The sequence below is a fragment of the Leptidea sinapis genome, chromosome 5, assembly GCF_905404315.1.
Source record: "Leptidea sinapis chromosome 5, ilLepSina1.1, whole genome shotgun sequence".
Taxonomy (NCBI): Eukaryota; Metazoa; Arthropoda; class Insecta; order Lepidoptera; family Pieridae; genus Leptidea; species Leptidea sinapis.
The window spans coordinates 14277829-14304719 of NC_066269.1; the positions used below are offsets into that span (position 1 = coordinate 14277829).

Below are 26891 nucleotides of genomic sequence, written 5' to 3' on the forward strand. Positions count from 1 at the left end.
AATATAAGCGTGAGACATAATTTTATTTTTCATCAACGCAATAATTTAGGATCACAACAACATAAAGACTTGAAATGCGCCATAACTGAAAAATGTTTCGAGAGGCCCAAAGGCTAAAAATTCATACACTCTGAACAATATCATAAAATTGTATATACTGAATTTTGCGTTGCGGTTTTGATCCACAGCTGAGTTCAGTTTTTACAGCGAGGTTTTTGTTGTGGTCAACCACACGTTCTGTAGTTAATTCAAAAGCAGTTTCAGCGTGCCATTATCCAAAAATAGACTTGTTTTATTTACCGAATTTCTTATACTTCTTATCGATATTAAAAGCAAAAGACAGTTTCAAACTTAGATCATTCATACGTCTAGATAGACTATGACAGCTGTGAAAACGTCGGAAAAAAATTGAGCTTAGAACTAACCTCTTTTTGTGCAATTCACTCACACGAACACAAAGTGTTCTAAAAATTGTTAGTGTAAGACGTAGCTTGTCAGGCACACTAAACTAATATTCCCTTCCTGTTTTTATCGATTGTCTAACAGCAAGAGACTTTCTCTAGAGTTAAGACGTATAAATTATGTAATGTCTTAACATCTGTGTATTTATACAAAAAAAAACAATTGTAGCAAACATCCATGCCAGCCTTGTTAAACTAAGCTTTATTTTAACTATTAAATTTAACATAAATAAACCGAGTAAATTGACATAACTAACACTACCAGTTTAATTATAAGGTTTACAATAAATGTATACCAAATTTTAGTTTTGGTATGAAGTAACAATGAAGACAATAGGAAAGCTGGAAACCTGCTGATTGAATTCCTAATTTTTATTAAATCTCTGAAAATAAGAGCTTATGTAGTTGAATAAGACGATTCCTGGCCATTATACTATCGTACACGTATATCGTATTTTTATCAGCCGGAGACGCACGTCGTTGTTGAGCATTACGCCGTTGTTTATGGAGAATCTACTCCCCTCCCCATGACCCTTTCCACTGACGTTCACTGCGACGAAAAAAGAACTATTCTAGAAAATTTTAATACGATTGTGTTTGGCGCCATATACCGCAGTATTGTGTGTTACGATCGCGAGAACAAGGCTTAAGTCTGCAATTATCGTTACTGGATAGACCAATAGTAATATTAAAAACCCATCAGTAAGCATCCATTAAAATTGACATTTGTAAAAAGTTTTCTGTCATGACTAAGGAAATCATAAACATTATAACAATTTATGGAAAAAGGGCCTTTACGGTACTCGAAATAAAGTCGGTTTTGCAATTCAACAATTCTTTTACTGTTTTCTCGGTTACACGCAGTTTTTGTCGGAATAAAAATCAAATATTCACAGATCGTTAGAAGTATTACCATATCATAAATATGTAAAAGTACTATATAACATCAACGTATTATTTATGATCGAAATTCTCGCATGAAGCAAACACGGAAAATGCACCAATATAAATGAAAATACCTGAATGAATTTACCGAAAATGCGGTGATAATATTAACCAAATGTATATAAGATTAGCCTAAGCAAAAACATCACGGATGTTTCCGGTGGTTGAGAATTGAAACGGGCTTACTGTAATAGGAGTAAAGTATTCCCAGTACAAATTTTTCAAATTTGACAAAAAAAGATATGTATACAGACTCTTGTTTATCATAAAACTATACTAATAAATGGAGAGCTGGTTTATTCCTTCAGTTATACTGCAAAACTACTGAACCGATCGGAATAATACTTATTCCATATGATGCAGCGTGTTTCGGAGAAGGTTTTAGTATATGAGATGTTGGTGATTAATTTTTAATTTTGACTAAGAAATACCTATATGTTCGCAATGAAATCACCCAGACAATGACATTTCATTATCCAAATGTTTTGAGTTTTGTTGGGTGTTGATTGTCAATATTTGTCTTCAAACAATTCGACAACTCAGTCACTGAGTTTGGCGAGTAAACATCTCCTGAGGATGCCTCGTGTAGAGGCGAAACACGTGTCGAATTGTTCTCAAAGTAAAGCCTACTTCAATAAATTTTCAGATATTTCATTACATATTTTTATGGCAAAATACCGTTTATCGGGTCAGCACTTACTTAATATATAAATTACTCTACACTACATAAATTTATTATTATTATGAACACGTTTATATTAATAATGACGAGTTTATTAATCAGATATAACTTTCAGAAGTTGTAAAATATTACATTTTCATTCAGTTTACTTTTATTTAACTTAGACTCAATAACTAAGACTCTTATACCATACTTTGAAGGAATGAGATCATTACACCGACCTAAGCCCAACTTCTACCGAATTGCCGACGTGATCCCGAAGTTTCATTTCTTAATATTATTATAAGGCAACCGTATCGTTCGGGACTGGAGAATGTTATACCATTATGTGAATACTCTTTATTTATTCATGGGTAAGAAAATGAAGAACTGAAGCTGACGTTTGATTTTCACGATACCGAAGTAACATTTGACAACGGGTATTCTAGAATTTGTCTACCTATGAATGACTAAAAACTTATAGTGCCCCCTAATAGGTTCATTAAAATAAACAATTCTTTTCATGCAATAGTATTAAATTTCACAATAATCTAAACAAAAAAATTTAACAAAAACACAACCGACTTCAAAAACACTATTCCAAAACAATAGATATAATTTGCACTAAAAGTGCAGTCTAATTAATTTATCTAATTCTAGTTACGATTATTGTTATTTTGTGGAATCGGTGTCGTTCTGCCGCGACCCGCTCTCGCCTCTCGCCTCCTCACGACTCAAGCACATCTCACCTATAACTATGTATGTAGTAACAAACCTATCTTGGATGAAACCGAATCCAAAAATTACAATAACCGAATAAGCTGGTGAGCTTTCAAATAAAAAGAATTATCAAAATCGGTTCACCTAGTCGAAAGTTTTCAGGTAACAAACATAAAAAAAGAACATACCGACGAATTGAGAACCTCCTTCTTTTTTGAAGTCGGTAAAACGAGTGTATCTGAATTATCAGTAAATAAAATTAAATGTTTTATTAAACACAGACTTATGTCGAAGGCTTATTATTACAGTGTTGAAGATTACGTAAACGATATTACAATGTGGAATTGAATAGTACCATATTGTTATTTTTTATTGATTTTATGGTTCAGCCTTGTATAGTTTTACTGGATTGTATTATTTTTAAAATATATAATATGTTTAAGCTTTTGTGTGTTTTTTTTAGTGTATTTGAATTGAATTTTTTGATTTCATGTCAATAAAATATTTTTGACTTGACTTGACTTGTAGATAGAGAAATCAAACATAGTTATAATCTTTTCAAATATAATTTTCTAGCACGATATTACACTCAAGTTCTTAAAACTTAACTATATAATATAGAACGTCATTGGTCTAAACTGATAAACTCTGAAAAAAAAAACGCCTGTTAATTACCATTGTAACATTATAATATAAATCAAGAAGGGGTAAAAAACTTATTGCAAAATATCATTATTTGCACACAATTTTAATCAAAATATTCACCATGAAACTATTAAGAGTATTTTGTACATAAACATTATCCGCATAAAATACTTTTATAAAGGATTAAAACGCGTGTAATTGAAGCTATATTTCTATATAAGGACATTAGTTACAGTTTTAGGGGGAGTGGTCGTCGGAATGAATAAATATTAAAAAAAATTACTTCTGCGGAAGAACCTAATGTAAGAATATAACTGCAATTACACGCGTTTTAATTATTTAAACAGCCTTTTTGTTAATAATTATGCAATACGTTAATCAAAAAAATAATACGTGGAACTCATTTTTTTATTAATTAAACGCGGCGTTACTCCTAGTATCGGTGTTGGTACCAACTAGTTTTGGACCATTCGGAGGTCCTTCATAAGATTGAGTGGCTACGAGCTCAAATCCACAGTATGAGACAGGACTCCACTCACCCTGATGAAAGACTTCCGAAAGGTCCGAAGCTAGTCGGTACCCACACCGACAAACCGTGTTTAATAAATAAAGTTATTTATTGATTACACTTTTTTGCCACCACACTAACAAAATATAACTAAACTACTAACATAGATAATTACAACATATGGTGCAAATGGCCTTATCACTATGTAGTGATCTCATCCAGGCAACCATTTGTAATACAATAAAAGAGAAAGACAGTACCTTAAAGGGTAAGAAAATTGTCAATAATATACACACCGACTTGCCCACATATACTTTCCTTATATATTTGATGCGTCATTCTTTCTTCACTCATTCGGTCCACTTGTCCAAACCATTTCAGCATTCCTTTTTCAGTCCTTGTCACAACATCCTCTTTCAAACCACAGCACGCTCGTAATAATATATACTATACTAAAATATAGATAAATATATAAGAAAATAAAATAAATAACATTTCTGAATTGTTGAATTATGTATGGATACAATACATACAGATAATATCGAATAGAGGACTGATTATCTGCAACTAATTTTGATCTTGATTTTTAAAATTTAAAATATCAATGTTAAATTTCAGCTGCGAAAGCCAGTTTCGACGCTTTCGATCCCCGGCGCAATGAAAGCGTACTCCAGCGGAAGGGATGCTTCTACGGAGGAGGCTGGTGTTGCACTCGTAGGAGTTCACAGCGAGTACCCGAGGTTCGGTGAGGAGAGGGCATTGGGCGGCGGCACTTACAAGGGCGGAGGGACTGCGAAACATAAGCCTAATATAGGATATAGGTAAATATAGCTTGTATTATTAAATTTAATTTACAGAACATAATTTATGTCATACTCCTCGTTCGCCGAAAATAACATTATTTCAATTCTTTTCAGCCTGTATTTTATTTTCGTAAATAAAATACAGGCTGTACTACTCAGTGATAAAATGCAAATCTACTGATGTAAATATTTTTAAACATAGTCGAGTTGTTTTTGAGTTTATTCGTTGTAAACATCGTGCACAAATATTTATATTTTTAAATTTTTTTAGTATAAATTCATTGACGTACAATAAACAACTAGACTCACAATCATGCTCAAAATTGTCTTAAGCAAAACTCTGCCAAAGCATTTATTAGGAAGAGTTTTTGTTCAGTTGTGCATCGACCGCGCTTTGAATACAACGCCACGCATTCTCATAGTGTTTGGTGAAAAACTGTGTAAATAACAGTATACCCAAACTTAAAAAGGATAGAGTGTCGTATTTCAAGTAATTGCCCCTTTAAATTTTCAAGCCAACATTCTCTAAGAGCCTCTTATTTTAACATATGATTATAAGTTAATAAAACAAGAAAGGTATACATTTCCATTTGTACTTTAATTAACGTTTTTACGCAATTTATTTTAAAACTCATACTGTGTATATTATGTATAACGCTTTGTGCTAATTACAATGTACAAGATGGCGTCTAATGGGTGTACAGATTACGTGAACCACTTATAAATGCTGGCGGTGGGTTGATTTAATAAGGCTTACAGTGCACTGTTATGAATAATATGATTATGTACGTGTACGTTTTGTGGAATTAATATACTAAATTATGTTAATAATTACCTTTATATCACTCTGTGATGGATACATATTTACTTATCTACCAGTATCTACAAGTATCTAACAGGGGGAGGCTCCTTTGTACAGGATACCTGCTAGATTATGGGTACCACAACGGCGCCTATTTCTGCCGTGAAGCAGTAATGTATAAACATTACTGTGTTTCGGCTAAAAGGGCGCCGTAGCTAGTGAAATTACTGGGAAAATGAGACTTAACATCTTAAGTCTCAAGGTGACGAGCGCAATTGAAGTGCCGTTCAGAATTTTTGATTTTTTCAAGAATACTGAATGGCACTGCATTGTAATGAGCAGGGCGTTTGAATTACCATCAGTTGAACTGAAAGAATCATTTTTTATGCTTCTGAACTATTTGGTCTTCCAGGCGATAGATTTAATATTGTTTAAAAAATATTTTATTTTTTAACCGACTGCAAAAAAGGCGGACGTTCTCAATTCGTTGGTTATTTATGTTTGTTACCTCAGTATTTTCGACTGGGTGAACCGATTTTTATAATCCTTTTTTTATTTGGGAGCTGGTGCTTCCCGTGTGGTCCTGTTGTAATTTGGTCCAGATCTGACAATGGCAACCACGAGAAAACCATAAAAGTCTTAAATTAACTATAAGTATGTGCGCGACAAATTTAGGAATAACTCAATATCGCGTTAATTTTTTATTTTTATTTTATTCATTGGATAGTGAACATTTAATGATGGGTGTAGATAAAGGTATATATGCGCAGTAAGGGTTAATGTAACATAACCTTGCGCATGCTTTTTGTACCCTCTTTATGAGATATTTTGATGACACTAACACTACAGGGTTAGGTTAAAGTTAGAATTAGTAATTCACACAACTCTTTGCTAACGCAAATGCGTTGCAGATTTTTGATGCGGTAAAGTAAGTGTATTTAAAAAAAAAACTTGGTGACACCAGAAACATACATTTCATTAACCAACATACGTTTAATTCAAGACAATCAGTGCTTTGCCAATTAGAGAAACGAAACCTAGGTCTTCCTCTAATTTTTCAAGAGCAGAATCCAAATCTCCTATTATAAAATATATATTAATGGTCAGTGTAAACGGTATCAACGTGAGAATCCAATATAACATTTGTGGATTGACCTTTACGTGTATCACACGAAGGTGATTTCGTCCAGTTTTAAGCTCGATGAACCATACATACTTAGGCTGTGATCTATACAGCGTACTTAGACTTTGCTCAGACTTTAGTTACGTTAAACTTAGCTGAGTGTAAGCTTAGCATAATCTTTGATTTCATTTTTATAGTCATTTGACAGCTGTAATTATGCCGAGCTTAAGCTAAGACAGTCCAATGGAACAGTAAGCTTCGCGTTTTATCACACACAGCTAAGTTTTACTTAAGTAAAGACTCAGCAAAGTCTAAGTACGCTCTATAGATGTCAGCCTTAGTACATCAATGAGATGTAGCTTCAGCAAAATGCCATGTTTATAACAGTGACGATATTATCTGAGTAGAACCGCGTCACCTAACGACCTGCGCCCTTCACCATAAAACTGAAGATGGAATATCTTATGTGTATACAAAATACAAGTCTACAAGTATGTCTGTGTTTCATGGTTATATTTGACGTGGTATCAATACTGTCCCAACTACTGATAAAAAAAGAAAAAATATTGTGTCAGAGGACAACCGAAGGGCTTAACTTTAATTTTTTACTGCAATATTGCGATCGATATTTCGAGATAATATTTTAAGTGGGTTTCACAGAATATTTTTTGTTTCGAAATACTAATTTACTTTATCAACTTTTCCAGGGAATATTAACATCTGCACCAGTCCTAATGGCTTATATTAATGCGACTTTTGTATAACATTTATCATTGAAAACGAAAAACTTAAGATTCTAAGAAATATCCTGGCTTGGATCCAACCCCTTGTGACGTAAGAAGACGCCTCTGCAGTAAATTTTAATGAACTCGATACAACGTTGAGTGGCTTCTTTCGTCATTGACTTTTCTGTTTTCCTATCAGTTAAAGAAATATCGTAATGTCATGCTGTCTTGACTTATAAAATACATTCTTCAAATATTACAATGATGTAATTTTGAGTATATACAGCTATATAAACGCTAACTTATTAAGCAGGTAGGGTGATATTATTTAAATATACCTTCACAAAATTCCTTCTTCTATTTTTTTTAAGGACATTTCCTTAAAATTTACTACTGTGAATGCCTAAAGTGTTACACTTCAGAAAAGATTGAGCTTTAATGAGAGGAAATGGCGAGATGGCTACTCATTTAAATCAACACTTACAACTTCATCGTATTAAAAATTATTTAAAATGCAATCTATGTAAAGTGATGCAACAAAAATAATCAAACGTCATTACTTATAATATGAATAAGTTAAGAAATAAACGTAATACTATAATTGCCATGTTATAATACATCTGGGATTCGTTTAAATAATTAAAAAAATAAGACTATATAGCCAAATTTTGACGACCTATTCAGCCTTAGTCAGGGTCACTAAGACCCTGACCACTGAGCTAAGGATCCCGGGTCCGACTCCCGGTAGGTGCAAACATTTTTATGATGAATATGTATGTTCGTTCCCGAGCATTGATCTTTAAGTATATTTTAGTAAGTAACTTGTATTAAATATATCGTGTACCCATAGTACAGGCTATGCCTAGTTTAGGACAAGATAATTCGTGTAAAACTTTCACGGGCATATTCATTTTGATGAGATGCACAACTTTTTCCTAACATCTCTTTATAATAAAATATCTTATCATTATAACTAACAGTAAATAGGTTCATTTCTTCATTTAGCTTTAAGTAATTTAAAAAAAACTATATTGACGGCAAATGAGACTTAAATATTGTATGTGATTTATGCAGTTTCGATTAGCTGAAAGTAACCTTGGTTGAACGGAAATAAATAGCTTGGTCGCATCGATTCTATCTATCTTCAGAGTTCACTGTTGAATTTTAAATGTGTCGAGTAATTTACGTGTCACTTTACACAACAACAAAATGCATATAAAATGCTCCATGGATACTTGTTCAAGGTTTTATTCATGTGGAAATAAAAGCGTAAAAAATACACTTTGATTAAGCCAATCCAACACAAATCCATACGAACGACACTCAATATACCAGTGGGATCCTTTGTACAGGATGCCAGCGCGATTGTGGGTACCAAAACGGCACTTCTTCCTGCCATGTCGCAGTAATGTGTAAATATTACTGTGTTTCGGTCTGAAGGGCGCCGTAGCTAGTGAAATTATTGGGCTTAACATCTTATGTCTCAAGGTGACGAGCGCAATTGAAGTGCCGCTCAATTTTTTTTGGGTTTTTCAAGAATCCTGAGCGGCACTGCATTATCTGTCATTGTCTGCTCGCCTTTCCCTTATTTTCATTAAAAAAAAATCATTTCAATGTCATTCTTAAAATAGTTTATGAGAACCGGGGCTCCATTTTTTTTAATCACCAGTGCAGAATATCTATCTTTTGAATATAAGTCAATATATCTCCTTTATATGATGACTTAGTTAATTTAAGACTCGATCCCTAAGAAATTGAAACACATCTTTACAACAGATTAGTTGTTGCATAAATCTATCATTTAAACTAATATTAATACAAATATATTATATGGATAATATAATAGTATTGATATAAGTATTATGTGTCGTAAAAAAGAAAATCTCTAATGTTGTTTTATATTAAATTTCAGATTAGGAAGAAGAAAGGCTCTATTTGAAAAAAGAAAACGGATCAGTGACTATGCATTAGTAATGGGGATGTTTGGAATAATCGTAATGGTAATAGAAAATGAATTGTCTAGTGCAGGTGTTTATAGTAAGGTCAGTAAACGTTTTACTATAATAGTTTATACTCTAATAAATAATACTAAAGAATTTTCTAGAAATGGTGATCGTCACTAAGGACAATGCCAGAAAATCTATAGAGCTTTGCCCCACCTATTAATAGTTATTTATGCAACTGTTGTTTAATAAGGGGTATTAAATCAGGAATATGTGGGTATAATAATAGTATCATATAAGTGTTTTAACCTAATTATCAACAATTGCATACAAGACTTTATCTGTGTAGATAAAATGGGTGTTCATAGTATGAATCCTCTATAAAAGATTCTGAAACAGTTGGCTTACTGCTAAAATTAAAAAAGTCAGTCCTAGTAACCATTACATCATCCAAACGAGTGTTGTAATGAAAACGGATGATGTAATGTTGTACTGAATTTCATTACTATTGGATGATGTAATGATTATTAGGACATTTGGTGTTTTAATTTTAGCAATAAGCTAACTGTTTTTGTATCTTTAATAGAGGACTTAAAGCATGGGTATAGATAAATTTCGTTTACAAGCATGCAAAATGCAGCATTTAATTTCTGTTTTATCTCTGATTACCAAACAATTAAACATACTTCTATAAAACTTGTGGTTTCTTATTATATTTAAGTTAAACTTTGTCGAGACTTCTAACGCAATGCAAGGCCACACAAAATACAAATCACGGCGTAACAAAGATGATAAATGATGGCATTGACATAATTATTTAGATACAAAGCTATATTTACCATACAATATATATACTTAGTTAAAATTTGAAAAATAATTATGTGTGATTTACTATCATTATCAACATATAATAATTACTTTAAACAAATAGAATTATTTTTATTACATAAAATGCAACAAGGTTTTTGTTTTTTTTACTTAAAAGTAATTTACGGCCTTATTGATCGTTTATTCGTAGAAAGTAATGCATGGTCACCTGAGAATTAGATAGTGGACGAGAAGGGTTGAGTTACTTTTTTTACAATTTTTTACACGCCAGTATTTGTATTATTTATTCAATTTTAAATGAATATATTATATTCATTTTATAATTTTTGAATATTTATATTTTGTGTAAATAATGTAAATTGTTGGGGCAGAATCTGGCATGGTCCCTGAAATATTGAATTTACACAATAATCTAAAAGGTAGAATCTAGAAGAACAGATGCAAGAAATACAAGGATATGGTATTATTGTAGTATTGAAAGTTCAATATTCACGTAGAGGTTCAGCTTTCTCAAAAGCTTCATCTTCATTCACTTTAAAAGGTTTCTCTTTTGTTCCAATACATCTTCGGTGAATCAACATCACTCTCTATTGGTTATTTTCAATTGTCATTGATATAATAGAAATAGGTTATCAACTGTAAAGTAGATCCTCTAGATGAAGCCAAAACCCGAGAGTTTAACAAAGCATACAAGATTTTATGACGATACGTCACTCGAACAGTTGGCTCAGTTGAAAGAGTACTCGAATGGAACGCGAGAGGTCACGGGTTCGAGTCCCGCATCGTACATAAAATTAATTTTCAAATTTTATTTGTGTACAAAATAATTAGTTTTAATTCAGATTATTTAAAAAAATATTGGTGTTTATATATTTTATTTACAGGCGTCAATATATTCTCAAGCACTCAAGACTTTAATATCAATGTCAACTGTGATTTTGTTGGGCCTAATCGTCGCGTACCACGCATTAGAAGTACAGGTAAAAGCAATATTAAATTTCCAAAATTTGAATAACTTATTTGTCGTACTCGTTTTCGTGTTAGTTGTACCACCACACAACAATACCATCATTGTACCCGATTCATCGAAGTTTGAACTTTGAACAACTTGAATTATATTTCTGAATCAAGAAATTTATATTTCAAGTTAAAAATAAAAAGTTAAAAATTATGAGTGAAATTTTAAGATGCGCGCGCATCACTGTAAAACAAAAGTATCAGATTTAAGTTGGTTCCTAAAATTTTCTGACGTTTGCGTCATTTCTTATTTTTTTTGGTTTCTTCGTCCATCATCAGGGCAGGCAAAGTGTTCAAGCCCATACAGCCGTATTCATTATTTAATAATTAATTGTCAAAGCCCACTTTGCAAGATTGTGACAAAATAGTTCTTTCTAAAAACGTAGAATAGCACAAGGAATAAATAATTTTCATTAGTTTTAGTTCTTTAGGCCAAAGAAGTACAACTTCTTGCATAAATAAGTACACACACACTTTTTTAAGCCACATTGGAATATATCAGTCTCTGTATTGTGATGTTACCTACACAAACTGTAACGGAAAGTAATGTTCCAAAAAAGCTCATTCCGCGACAGCGGATGACATACTAACCGAAGGTTACTGAGAATATTATTATTTCAATGCCAAATAATAAATTTAAAACAACCGTACTTTGTAATATTATTATGCAAATAAATGAAACAATAAAGTAATTTTTTTAATTAAATTTCAGTTATTTATGATAGACAACTGCGCCGATGATTGGCGGATAGCGATGACGTGGCAAAGGATAGCCCAAATAGGGCTTGAGTTGACCATTTGCGCAGTACATCCCATCCCAGGACAATATACATTCACGTGGACCACCAAACTCGCCAATAAAGGAGGTGTTATAGGCGTTGAAGTAGTAAGCAATTTAATTCCTATAATAATAGTTTGTATAGAATTTTCATTTGCGTGGGTTTGTATCTTTATCAAATAATTATAATTATTACCCATATGAATTGTTCTCGGGTTTGATATATACAGTACTTACCTTATTTACTTTAGGTGAGTAAAATGCATAAAAGGTATCTATTTTCTCAAAATTGATTCCTTTAGAATTCTTTTTGATGTCATTTCTAATATACTCGATACTACTACCGCTTTGGAAACAAATGGCGCTCTGACAGAGAAGGAGCGGCGCAAGAAACTCTCCCAGCATTTTTTATGCGCTCTTTTTAATCATAATATACAGAATTATGATGTCATTGTTATTGCAATAAAATAATTATAATCTAGTACCAGGCTATCCGATCAATTAGATATTCAGCTGTGTTTGCTGTTTCTAAAGGGGCCATGAAGATTTCAGGCTTTTAAACACTGGAGACCCAAGTTTTCTTCGTAATACCTACTCTGAAAAAGCGACGATATACTATTTTGCTTATATGTCCAAGATTTCATTCTACTACTAAAAAATATATTTTTTTTTTTCAAGTGATGCCACGGCAACAAAAAAAATATGTAAATTTAAAATTTAATGAGGTTTATATTAAGCATTTTACAAAAAATATAAAAATATATTCGATCATAAAAATGTTTTTTTCTTTCTTTAGGAAGCACTGTACAAGCAAGTTCAGGTAAAACCAATAACTTATCAACCGAATCAATGTGGCAACTAACTGAATATTACTAATATTGAGAAGCCTTGAATATTCTAGAATAACATCTAATATATTGTATGTTGTTACTAATAACGATAGCAAAATTACACTAGATTTGAATGTTAATCTATCTAGTATGTTTGTTTACATCATATTTTTTCATTAATCTTTTTTATTATTTAAATTTGATTTTTAGTTTATATAATTCATATTCCGATAATAATCTGCTGCATAATTGGAAATAATAAATTCACACAGACATACTTTAACACAAATAATCTTGCCCCAAACTTGACATAGCCTGTATTATGAGAACAAGACAACGATATATTTAATACAATATTCTTACATAAACATACATAAATACAAATAAACATCAATGACTCGAAAACAAACATCATATAAATTATGATGAATATCAAAATATAAATGTTTGCACATACCGGTATGTATTTGATCCCGGGACCTCGAGCGCAGTAGGCAGGGTCACTAACCACTGGGCTAAATAGGTGGTCGTCTATGTCACAATTTATCAAATTACTGTGGGTAAATTAATTCAAATGAGATTGGACCTTTTTTTTACAGCTTTAAATCCTCTTTACCCCAAAAACAGATACAAAGCAGCTCCAATTAAAATATCTCAAAAACTGATAATATAATTCATTAATGTGTCATATGCGCGGCCGTGTCACAGATAAACCTGAATCGGTGACCCATTTCCTGCACTGCACAGGAACTCTCCAATATTAAATCTATTAGTATTTAAATACGTTCTTTTTTCGTTTGTTTTGTACTTTTATCTTTTTATAATAAGTGTATCCTGTGAGTGTTTTGTGATATTAATGTTTTTCTTTCTTTCTATTAAAAAGCTTAATTTTTTATTTATTTTTACTATATGTAAAAAAAATGATACATACGTTTTTAAATATTTACAAAAAAAGGAAATATTGTGCGACGAAATCCATAAAATATAAAGCTTATGGACCTAATATAGTGTAGAAAGACTACTAAAAATTTGGGACGTTTTCAATCCGGAAAATTTGATGACAAAGATGCACGTATCGTAGTCGTCTATGTTAAAGGTAGAAACTTCTTCGACACTTCTACACATACAAATTACACATTATGAAATATCAGCTCAAAATAATGTATTTTTGTGGTGAGAAGGGCTCTCTGAAGGGGTGAGTTAAGACAGGATCTAAGAAAGTAAAAATTCAGAAAAAAACAACCCTAGCAGAATTCCCTCCTCTCCTCTAATGTCCCTTATCATCGCCTCGATAACGCTTACAATCAAAATTTTGTGTTTATTGCTTATAGTATAAACACAAATCGCCTATAAAGTTCAAAAAAGAAAGTGCTCTGGGAAGGTCACGAAATGTCAGGTTAGCTAAAATAATAACAAAATTTACGCAAATCTAATGTATTGCACAGTTACAATTACACGCGTTTTAATCCTTTAAAAAGTGTTATATTTAAATGTGTTACTCTCTCGCTAATCAAAGAAAATACTGTAATCAAATAAAATACTGTAATACCTGCAATTAATAACCCGTTCTGTTTAATCTAAATATAAGACCAGTCTTGTATGTAACAATAACCTTAACTCTAAATAGTCTCTATTCCAAGTCCCGCTGAGTCACACCAATTATTATGAAAATTCACTAATGTATCGCACTCTATGCAACTAAAATAAACAATTGAGCAGTACTGAACTTTTAAATAACAGTAAAGACTGCTTTATAAGAAGTGTTAAAGAAAGGTATAAATTAAAAGTAATTTACAAATACACAGACACACACGTACTCACACCAAACCACACACGCACAAATACTATGACTTATTATAAATATTCTAAATCCATTATTAGAAGTAAGTTCTACAATAGTATTATTATAACCTAACTTAAGTTCCGTGGATTTTGTGAAGTATTAGATATATATAGAAACTCTAATGTTTGTTGCATAGCTGATATAAAAATTGCTTTTAAACTGTTATTATTTTCATTTCAGGTACCCTACGATGTAACGCTGTCACTTCCTATGTTTTTTAGATTATACTTAATATGCAGGGTTATGCTTCTTCATAGCAAATTATTCACTGACGCCTCGTCTAGAAGTATAGGAGCATTAAATCGAATTAATTTCAACACAAGGTACACTAAATAAGTCTAAGCTACGAAAGTAGCATATAAATAATTATACTGTTATTGAAAAATAACACTGGGCTTAATATTGTTATTTTTAAGTATATACTTTACCAGTGGGAGGCTCCTTTGCACACGATACCGGCTAGGTTATGGGTATCACAACGGCGCCTATTTCTGCCGTGAAGCAGTAATGTGTAAACATTACAGTGTTTCCGTCTAAAGGGCGTCGTAGCTAGTGAAATTACTGGGCAAATGAGACTTAACATCTTACGTCTCAAATTGACGAGAGAGAGAGAACAGAATTTTTGGATTTTTCAAGGATCCTGAGCGGCACTGCATTGTAATGGGTTGGGCGTATCATTCACCATCAGCTGAACGTCCCGCTCGTCTCGTCCCTTATTTTCATAAAAAAAACTTTATGGAGTCTTTGAAAAAGTCTTTATATTATAGTCTAAAAATCGTTGTTTATCTTAGTTTAATGTCGCCAAATCAGCACAGTTTTTTTAAATATGTGCCAATGACTAAATCGAGATTAGGTTAACCTACCTATGGTTCATAGAAATTTTATATAATATTTATGTAATACGTAGTATATACTATATAACACACATAATATTTTCATGTAAAATCATAAGACTAAAAAGTCTAGAAATACTTTTATATCAACTTGAGATTTTTTTTTAAGATAATTTGCCAAGATGCTGGTAGGTATATTCTGTAATTTTCATATTTCTCGGTTTGGCTGTATGGGTGTACTTTTGCCATTCATTGTAGTAAATATAAAACCACTCACCCGGATAAGTACCTATGTTTACATTTCCCACCCATTTAAGAGATAACTAAGTATAACAGTAGTATGTTGCCATTTAGACAATTTTATAACATATTTTGCATGTCAATTGACGAAACATATTGGATTATCAATAATAAGGACAATGTTTTTTGCAAATAAAATTTTATTTGATTTCAACTCAAAAAGTCTTTTTTATTTTTTTCTATTATAATTAAATATTCGTAGAAAAAACAATTGTACGCGACGCTGTATAACTAGGTCATAAAATGAACTCGCCACCCAAACTACTCACTTTTATTGACCCTTCTTATACAACTGTTGCATAAAATACTATTATCTGATATGTACAGACTACTTATAGAAATGATTCGTTTTTTCATAGTAATTGTTAGTCTAGTAGTAAATCTACTACATTTATAAATGTATCCATATAACATTAATAAGCAATTGCATTAAGATTAATTTAACTGCGCTTTTAAGATTACAATTTATTTATGTGGCGAGACTCTTGATTTAACCTAAAATTTTTAGCATCGGCGTCCTTCAAAACGAAACACAAATAATCTTTTCGCATTACTGCCACGTACACGACAGAAAAAGGCGCGTAAAACCCACCTAGCTGCTGTGTATAGAATCGTTCCATTGGCGAGATCTTAGATAGGAAGCGTATTTTTATGTATATTTGTTTTTAGGTTTGTGTTGAAAACATTAATGACTATTTGTCCTGGCACAGTCTTGCTTGTGTTCATGGTATCCTTATGGATAATTGCAAGCTGGACACTTCGACAGTGTGAAAGGTGAGTGATTATTTTGTTTGATTATTGTGTAAAAGTTAACATCGTATGTGCAATTTAATGCACAAGTTACTATCATATATATAATACAACGTATTTAAGTTCACTCATTTGTTATTATATCATCATCAGTATTTCAGCTTACATTATTTTTGTTGAACCACAGTTGTGTCGTGTCCAATTATTTGATGTATCACTTAGTTAAGGATATTATGCAATGCTTCTATTTTGTGTCGTCGTGAAATAAATTGTTTTGCTTTTGTAACTCTGTGTTTTCCTTTACTTGTATTTAAAATTTATTTTTAAAAGAAAGAACGTAGTTTGTAATTCGCGTTGAGATACAAGAGTTTGACTTTGACTATTTTTGCAAATAAGCTTATAATTACAACAGTTTTAGTGTGTATAATAAATGTTCTTTAGTTTGTCGTAGATTTAGAAACTATTGATGTGTAAATGTAAATAATTGGAGAATTTTTGTTAAATTTAAACAAAATGAATATTGATATTCATATAATATCAAATCCTTTGAAAATATTGTAGTCATATGTAGAAAAAATGTGGTGATATTTAGAGAAAATTGTATCACATAAAAGCACTGCACTGTAATTATAAATGGACACAGCTATTTTGTAAACTTCTTGCTTAATAACAGTACTTTTTCTTCTATTTATGTCTTCTTTCCTCGTGCTAAAGCTCTTTCTATAAATGTTCATTTGTGGTTGTAGCCCTTTGTCACTAATTGATAATTCACAGCATGGCTAACAGTGATTGGTTCCAAATATAGTCTTTAGACTGCACGTTGTTCGTATTATACTTGTATAAGAGTTTTAATTTATAAGAACTTATGTAGATAAAATTATATTTATTACTACAATCAGGCATGCACACATATACTGTAAATTTTGATTAAATACGGCGAAAAATTCATTCTCTTGTGCATGCCATATTTAAACGAAATTTGATGTGATAATATTAGAATACTATTAAACTGTATGGTTATCTTTTGGTTCTTGTCGGGCATTTTGGCTCTCAGGTTTCACGACGAAGACCATGCCAATTTGCTAAACTCAATGTGGCTGACGGCTATAACCTTCCTCTGTGTTGGCTACGGTGATATTGTTCCTAACACATACTGCGGCCGTGGAATTACTCTCACCTGTGGTATGGTGGTATGTATTTAATTGTGGTAGGCTAATGACTAATTCGAAATATAAGTCACCTTTCAAAACAAAAACACTTTATCATAGATACAAACAAGTCAAGAGGACTTGTTTTATCTAAGTCAATACTGGCAAAGGTGAGCCATTTTACTTATCGATATAAAAACTGTCGCTCGTACCGATGATGCAATCAAAGTCAAACTCTTACGTCGTTTTTTCTACTTCTTATTTTCTCCTTTATCGACAAATTCTTTCACAACACTAATTGACTACATGATACACGTTTCCAATAACTGGTTTTATTGAGTTAAGAAGATGAATTTGTTTTCGCAAGGTTTCACGATGAAGAACACGCAAACCTACTCAATGCGATGTGGCTTATCGCAATAACATTTCTCTCCGTTGGTTTTGGTGACATTGTGCCAAACACATATTGTGGCAGAGGTATTGCTGTTAGCACCGGTATTATGGTAAGTTTAATGAAAAATAAAGGTTCTGTGTTGAATGAAAAATGTTTTTTTCTCAGCGTAAGAATCTACGGGAGTTTACAAGGAAGTAAGCATAATAAATATTTATGTACAAATTAATAATACACAAATACTGTCAAGAAAACCGTTAAATTTAACACTAACATTGTTGTTTTAAATGTTTGTAGCATTAACGTATCTTCACATACATTGATTTAATAAATTGTATGTACGATTCAGCAATTTTATGTATGTATAATATTGTAAACACTATTTATTTGATCCCTGTGTACACACATGATAATATTTGAACATTTTGAACAATCAGTTGCATTATTTATATTTGAAATATCGTCCATTTCCCTGTTAAAACCAGCTAAGTACTAGACATTTTCAGTAGTATGGAATGCTTCATTTCTCTTTTCTCTTCTGCTCTTCACTTGACTATTCACTTAATTGCACAAAAAATTGTTTTTAAAATGGCTCACTTTTCCTTAAATTATATTTATCCAATTGTCAATGTTCTAAGAATATTGCACTTATTTTAGTTTTGGGTGATTAACAAAATGTGTGTTAGATTTTATGTCGATTTACTTAGTATTTGCGAGAAACCGATATAATAAGCACTTCAATAAAAATGCATGAATTTGACGCAAAGATCACAATTTATTTAATTTTTCTCTTCTTGCAAATAATTGAAAGTATGAAAATTCGTTTTAGTACATCACAAATTTTGATCTTTAATTTTGGAACGACTCATTCATATTTTGTTATTAATATTTAAAAACCTTTCAAATACTTACCCAGCACTTTTTATATAACTAAGTATTATTAATCAATTGAAAATTTAATAGATAAACAGATAATTGTAGATTAAATAATTTGAAACAAACTTCTACTAAATCAGAAACTGAGGGTGATTGATGCAAATAATATAACTCTAACATGATCTTATGCTTTTATATTTATTACTAATGCATGATTGTCTCGTAGACGAAAATTGTGTCCATTATCCTCGCAAACTAATAATAAAATCACATAGCTGATAAATAAAGTATTCATTTCTAGCCTCGATAACGCATTTTCGTTTGATGGATGAAGTCTTTGAATGCTTCTTACACGTCCGCTTGCATTTTACATTAAGAAATTCACTTAACAGGGAGCTGGATGCACTGCGTTATTAGTCGCGGTTGTTTCAAGAAAATTAGAATTAACTAGAGCTGAGAAGCACGTTCATAACTTCATGATGGACACACAACTTACTAAAAGAGTAAGTATTCTCGTAATGTCAGTTTATCATTTATTGTAATCTAATTAACAGGGGGCAGGATGTACAGCATTATTAGTGACAGTCGCTTCAAGAAAGTTAGAGTTAACTAGAGCGGAGAAGCATGTCCATAACTTCATGATGGAAACACAACTCACTAAAAAGGTAGGTAACAACAGGGACTAAGGCAAGTTTGCGTGGGATTTCGTAGAGTAACGTGTGATAACGCTTTAACCGACGCAATAACAGACAAAATTTTAGATACAACATTAGGTATAAAGAATTGGCTAAAATTTCCAGCGGACATGCTTTTGCGGGTTTTATACTTAGTTATAAAATTTTACCTAATTGTAATAATATCTAGTTTATCCTTTAACATACTGATTCCAATAGAATTATGTATATTTTTTATTTCAATATTATTTATTACTATCGATTTTTTTATAACAAATTTCCTGGTGTATGCAGGAAGTTGGAGCGATCCCATTTAAAGGATAAAAACCATGCTGATTCTATATTAAACATTCATCATATTTTATGCTTATAAATTAATACCACTTACTTCTCAAACATAAAAGTCTCCAAAACTCTTAATAAATAAAAAAATATGCAACACTACTAGGAATAACAACAAAATCTCATGGTTTATTTATGATCTAGCCATCTGGTCATATTAGCCATTCAATTGGAGGGCTAGCCTTGACTGAATGCCAGTAAGTACTAAATGATATAGCTGAAAAGCAAGTCCTTAGCCAAGTCGTTCAATGTAACTTTTAAAAATATGACTGAACGTTCAATTTAAAATAGCAATAAGTTAATAACTTAAATAACATTATTAGTGGTGAATATAGGAACTTGAATGACCTGCTTGCATAAGTCAACCATTTCTATATGCTTGCAATAAGCAATCTTGTTAAATGTTGAATTAACAGTCTGTGAATAGTCAACAGTCGACAATCGACATTAATTTTAATTCTGACATTCAATGGACCGGGCTAACTTCTAAATGACTGGTTGATTTAACCAGATGGCTGTAACATAATATACATGAAGGTTTTGAGTTCCCCGATATTCTGATATTGTTCCAACATCATGAGCAGTGGACGAATGAAGTCATTATCAAGTTATTTATAGATAGACATTATGTATTTATTGACTCTGTTTCCCTTCTTTCGTGTTAAGTAACAATCAAGTGATAATTGTCATTTTCGGACGCGATCGGAATCACTCAGAAGTGATATCTTCAGTCAGGAGAGGTGCCTGGTACTGTAATTCTTCAACACGTTCTCATAAAAGGATTCTAGGTTTCAGATAATTGAAATCTGGATGAAATTCTTGTATTATATCCCAATCACCTCTGGAATCAATCGTCTGTCTGTACAGTGTTGACCCTACATTATAACCATGAGGCGAATGTAGTTACTATCCAGATTTATTTCAGATGTAGATTTGTTGGTTTAATCTATTTTCCTGTATATAATTTGACTATCGTCACAACTACAAGTTTCATTTTTCGAACATAACTCAATCTTTGCATAGGATACCATTAGAATCTTCAGTTCCAGATAAAATTCATATTTTTCTTGGAAATCCTAATTTCCTCCGTAACCAGTTTAGGTATGAAGCGTCGCTCAGTTGATAATACTTACGAATTATTAGTGTTAAGAAGGTAAATTGATATATCTGCAATAACTATCAGCCACTCGCTAATTGCATTATCACCCCCATGTACATGACGTTTCAAACAGCGTCAATTTATAACGATGTTTCAAAAATCAATATCCCTCTATTTATGCTGATGTAAGTTAAAACAAGATGGTTTCATCATCATCAATTCGAGGAATTTATTGCCCCAACGGCCTGTCTGTCCGCAACCACATGGACTAATCCTCCAAGCTCTGAACTCCGATCATAGCCCTTTCCATTGCCCTCTGATCTTCCTCATAATGGGCCTTAGCCAATAGTTAGCGACCACTTCGTCTTCAGACGACAAGAAGATTTTACGCAGGTTCCCGAACCATTGATATTTAAAAAAAATAATTGATATTCTGATTACATCTTTTAATAATAATCATACTTTCAAATTTTGCTTAACTAACTATTTTAATAGATGTTTGAATATACGAATCTATGCATTTGGAATTTTCTTTAGCGGATGCGAGTGTCTTTCTTATCTTCACAAACTATTTTCTGACTAATAAGAAGTATGTTATATGAGTTATTACTAATCGCTTTTTAGAATGGAATTAAACGCATCAGATTTGAGGACTGCTATTTGTAAGCAGTCTGAAAATAGTATTTAATACTGAATATTTTGCTTGTGGGTTCCTATTAGAAAATGTGTATCTTTGTTTGTAATACCTACAGTGTTTCTTAGTAATCATTGTAGCCCTTCTTCTTCTGGTTTGCTAACAGTGTTATATTTCAGCTCAAAAACGCAGCAGCCAATGTCTTACGAGAGACTTGGTTGATTTACAAACACACAAGGCTCGTTAAAAGAGTACACCCGGGAAGAGTAAGGACTCATCAAAGAAAGTTTTTGTTAGCCATTTACGCGTAAGTCTAAATTATTTTTATTTACTGTTATAGCTACTTAAATTTATTAACAGCGAACTCAGCCTCCATGCTAAATGTAATTAAATTTATAACCCCGCAAATCTCCTCTCCTTCTAAGATTACTGACACAAGAAGTCATTAAAATTAAATTTGTACTTATATTTGTTAGGTCCAAATTTAATCCCATACGGATATAACTTAAAAATAACAAACTGAAAAGAAGTCATTTCAAAATAACAAATTGATTATTACACACATTTTAATTGTACTGCTTATTACAGGCTTAGAAAGGTTAAAATGGATCAAAGAAAACTTATGGACAACGCAAACACAATCACTGATATGGCGAAGGTAATTCGAAATCAAATATCAATTATTAAAGCTAGAAATGCTACTTTCACACACATCCATTTAGAAAATTAGCACTTTGTAGTGATCCCAAAAAGTATTTCTAACAGTGCATTACATATAGTTTTTAGGTATTTGTGCAAAAATTTGACGAATCTATCTCAAATATGAGCATGTATCAATCAATTCATTGTAGCTCCTTAATGCATGTAAAAAATTAGCGGATGCATGTGTTATTTTATACTATACATCTTTGCCTATACAATTAACAAAATAAAATATAATATTTAATATAAATTTACTAACTACAAGTAGTACAGTACTGGTAGATACATTACATTTTATTAAAGACGCATTGATTAACACACAGCATAACATTAATATTGCTACGATAAAGAATATTTGCTATTTTTAATCTTTAAAGACAATACTTAAAAAAATATCGCAAAGATATTTTTTGGGGATTAATACGTACGTAAATCTTTCTGTATTTTTAAATAAATAAAAAATGTTTTTGATATTATATTTGTAGCAATAGCTCGGGAGTTGAAAAAGCATGATTTATAAACTTTATCACAGGCGTTTATTTAAATCTCTCATAATCAATAAATGTTGGTGTTAAAAAAATGTTTATTTATTTATGCCGTCACTTAGGTATAGTGAGAGTTAAAATTTGCGCCCCAAAACTTGCACTACAAAAAATAAACAGTGATTAACCTTTTAAAATTAAATAGTATTTTTTATTATATTATTTTTATCCATCCATAATAAGGCATGTTTTATTATTTCATCTCTCTAACTGTAAATCTAATATTTACAAACAAAACTAACCAGACTTTGTTTTTTTACGTTTACGTTGAAGTTATTCTGTCATTAATGTAAAAATATACGCATTCTGATATTCACGTTACTCAAAGAAAATCCAATAAAAATGTCTCAAGCTGTAGATATATTAAACAAATAGGGAATATGATACTCTAATTTTGTGAATATTGTTAGTTGAAACATAAAACACAAAACAGAAATAATAGAGAGAAGCATCGATATGTATAGAGCTGCAATGCGATTGATAGTAGGACCCCTTTTTGTTGCAGACCCAGAACACAGTATATGAGATTGTGTCCGATATGAGCACAAGACAGGACAGCATAGAAGAGAGGCTGACTAGTTTAGAAGAAAAAATGACAACTCTGCAGGTAAAATTATTAATTCAGTAGAAATCATTAATATATCAATATAAACGATTATTATATTGAGAATATAAGGTGCAATAATACAAAATTAGGTAAATAAGTACATGAAATATTATAATTATATAAAAACCACAGACCACAGAGATAGATTAAAACCATAAAATTTTAGAGCATATGCTCTGGCATATTGAAATTTGCAAATATAGACAAAAAATACCTCCAACATACACGGGCCATGCAGCTCTCTCTCGGGAAATCATCGACTAGTGCCGAGAGAAAGTTGTGTCTCCTATCGAGTCCTCTCTTTACAGGGTCACGGAATGGGGTAAATTGAACCTTGTCCAATTTAATTCCCAGAAGACTTAAGGTTGCGCGCTTTCCACTAAAATACCCCATTTGTCGTATCACTGCTCTATGACAACACCTCCCTTAAAGGCTTGCCAACTCCGCGATTTTGAAGAGGATTTCGTGACTGATTTTGCTGATACAACAAAGATATTTTATGGCTACTATCAATTTTGTAGTACTACAAAGGACAATAACTTTCTAGTTAAAATGTATCATGTTAAAAATAATGATATTGGTTTCAGGAACAACTGAATAGTCTGCCAGATGTAATGGCAAGGTGCTTACAGCAATGTTGGGAGAGGACAGAGCAAAGAAGAAATTTTCTTCATCCAGATACTGCAGCCGCACCCACTCCACCACCGCCAAATATTACTCCATATGCCAGGTAACTTGAAATAAGCTGTTAAATTTTTTGAATTAACTTTTAAGTCCTATTTTATATAAAAATATTTGAATTAGAATTTTACTATTATTAAATTATATTATATTACTATTTAAAACACTCGAGTTTAAAAACGTACTACTGTGGCATCAATAAATGAATACCAAATATTTTTATCAGCAACTTCCACGGGAATTAAAACGAACACTATACAAAGATTGGTATTTCTCTTATTTGAAACTGTTGAAACATTTAATTTTGATATTGACACACTTTAAAACAAATTATCTTGCCTCAAATTAGGCAAGCCTGTACTGTGGGTACAAAACAACGATATATTTTATACAATATACTTACTTATATATATAAACATCCATGACTCTGAAACAAACATCCATGTTCATCATTTAAATTGATTGCACCTACCGGGATTCGAATCCGGGACCTCTAGCTTAGTAGTCAGGGTCACTAACCATTCGGCTATATGGGTTATCATTTGGTTAATGCGAACGACAAATTAACATAATATTGAATGCTTTTACAGAACAGTGCCAACTGTGCCACACCTTTGGCCAACGAGTCCAATTCTGCAGCCTTCAGCCCGTGCTCACTCAGCCCCAGAAAGTGCAAGCGCACCTTCACCCTCTCCGGCTCCCCCTCCAGTGAGCCCTCACCCACTACCTCGCCAACTGCCTAGCTGAGTGCCGCCTTCCAACTCCGAACTGCTCTGCTGAACATGAAACTCGGCGCCCCCTTGACCATAAACAAAAGTAATCGGGTAAACTATTTCACGTTGCGTTTCGATGACTTTACAATTGTAATTCTTAAATGTGTTCATAGGGTTGACTTGTTGCTAATCGTACTTTGAGAGTAGGTCGTTATTTAATCCAAAGTAGTTAGAATCTTAAAAAGAAAGTGTAGTCCTTGATGTTAAGTAGTAGTGCCAACAGTAACTAACGTGTTATTGCCACTGACCTGTATAAATACCACTGGACAGACTGTTCCATATGTTTGAGAGCAAATTTTTCGTGCCTATTTGAAGCGTCACTCGCGAGCGTCCAGAGAAATAATTTTGACGTATATTACAAATGGCTGCGAAGGAACGTACAATTTCTCTCTGAAGTATTTTTACATTTTGAATTAATTTCGTTCGTTTTCCGCGTTATTTATACTTTAAGAATCAACGTTATAAAGTACACATTTTTTTTGTAAATAGTTTCACACCATCTATGTTGTTCACTAGGTTGTCATCACTAGTTTTACTACCGCAGACTCTCGCTACATGGCCAACAGCGCCAAAATGTCGAATATCAAACAGGCACAAAAGCACATTGACAGCAAACAGTCCAGTGGTTTATAGTAGAGGTCAGTGGTTAATGAAGATTGACTAATGAAAACACCAAGAGTTCTAATGCATTACAGATTAGTTATTATAATTTTAACGACTTACCCTCATAAGACAAAGCAAAAGCCCATCCCCTCTAAGTGCTAAATGAAATTTGTGAAATATTTATCCCGTAAAGGTCAAGATTAGGCTTGCCGTGGATTTCAGTGTTCCAAAGTTTCGGGAGTGAAGGACTGATTTAATTAATAGATAGTGAACGGACATTTACTTGAATAAAGACGCACTAGATTTAAAAGTATTTTGATTATCATGTGTATAATAATATAACACTGTAATTTTTGATAATGAAGAACCAATGTTAATAATAATTTTATAAACTTAATACCTTTTATTACTGTTTATTGTAATAGCTAACTGTTATTAAACTATTATATCACCCAACAAAATTTTTACTTTTATGAGTGGCAGTAATTTGATAAAAAAAAATGTATTATTAAAATATGTCGCTACAAAAGTGTGTACTGGTTAGGTATCACCAAAAAATTTATTGTTTTCTTTGTCAATATTTTTGCGTTGATGTGTTATGACATACTCTATGGAGTATAATATAGTCAGAAATTGCTTTTGAAGCGACATCTATGAGTAATCACAAAAACTAAGATAGATTTTGTGATTTGTTAGATAGCATAGACATACTACTTTGTGTCATTAATAATATATTAATTGATATCTACCGAAGGATTTAGTTTGTTTTTGGGAGATATAGCTATATTCTTCATAATCTGTCATACTATCAGTAGATGATTGTGTGAAAGAAGATAAGCCCACGTTTGTGACCCATATAACTGTATAATGAATTATAATCAATTCTTAAAATATAAACAAACACTGTTGCTCAATTTTATGATCAACACAATTATTATCGAAACAACAGTTATTTATTATTAACAGTTAATTTATAATTATTATATTAACCATTATCAATATGGGTATTATTTTAAATAATATTTGAATATTATGGTCATTAAAATTAAAGCTTTTTGACCTATCCATTTATATTAAATAAATTATATATCACGTCTCTATCAGTAGTAATTAAAAAAATGTATTTAACTATTTCAATATTTTGCTACAAACTACAGACAAATATTGAATATATTATAGTTATACTTTATATTATATTAACAGTACAATTCAATAAGTTAATGCTACACAAAACTTAGATTATAGGAAATTTGTTACTACCTGCCTATTGACATGTAGATTGTAATATTTATTAGTTAGTATTA

The 26891-nt window shown here is 31.8% G+C and overlaps 1 protein-coding gene across 1 annotated transcript in view; it reads left to right on the forward strand.

Annotated features, from left to right (window-relative positions):
* Window positions 1-26051, forward strand: part of LOC126980142 (small conductance calcium-activated potassium channel protein) — a 68239-nt gene extending 42188 nt beyond the window's left edge. The window contains exons 2-15 of the mRNA XM_050829721.1: window positions 4559-4761; window positions 9306-9435; window positions 11049-11144; window positions 11894-12067; window positions 12756-12779; window positions 14813-14955; window positions 16435-16539; window positions 18031-18166; window positions 19485-19595; window positions 21859-21986; window positions 22268-22337; window positions 23411-23530; window positions 24118-24260; window positions 24802-26051. Of these exons, the coding sequence (XP_050685678.1) occupies window positions 4559-4761; window positions 9306-9435; window positions 11049-11144; window positions 11894-12067; window positions 12756-12779; window positions 14813-14955; window positions 16435-16539; window positions 18031-18166; window positions 19485-19595; window positions 21859-21986; window positions 22268-22337; window positions 23411-23530; window positions 24118-24260; window positions 24802-24958 (1740 nt within the window). The 3' untranslated portion in view covers window positions 24959-26051. The remainder of the gene's footprint in view (window positions 1-4558; window positions 4762-9305; window positions 9436-11048; window positions 11145-11893; window positions 12068-12755; window positions 12780-14812; window positions 14956-16434; window positions 16540-18030; window positions 18167-19484; window positions 19596-21858; window positions 21987-22267; window positions 22338-23410; window positions 23531-24117; window positions 24261-24801) is intronic.
* The last annotated feature ends 840 nt before the right edge of the window (window positions 26052-26891 follow it).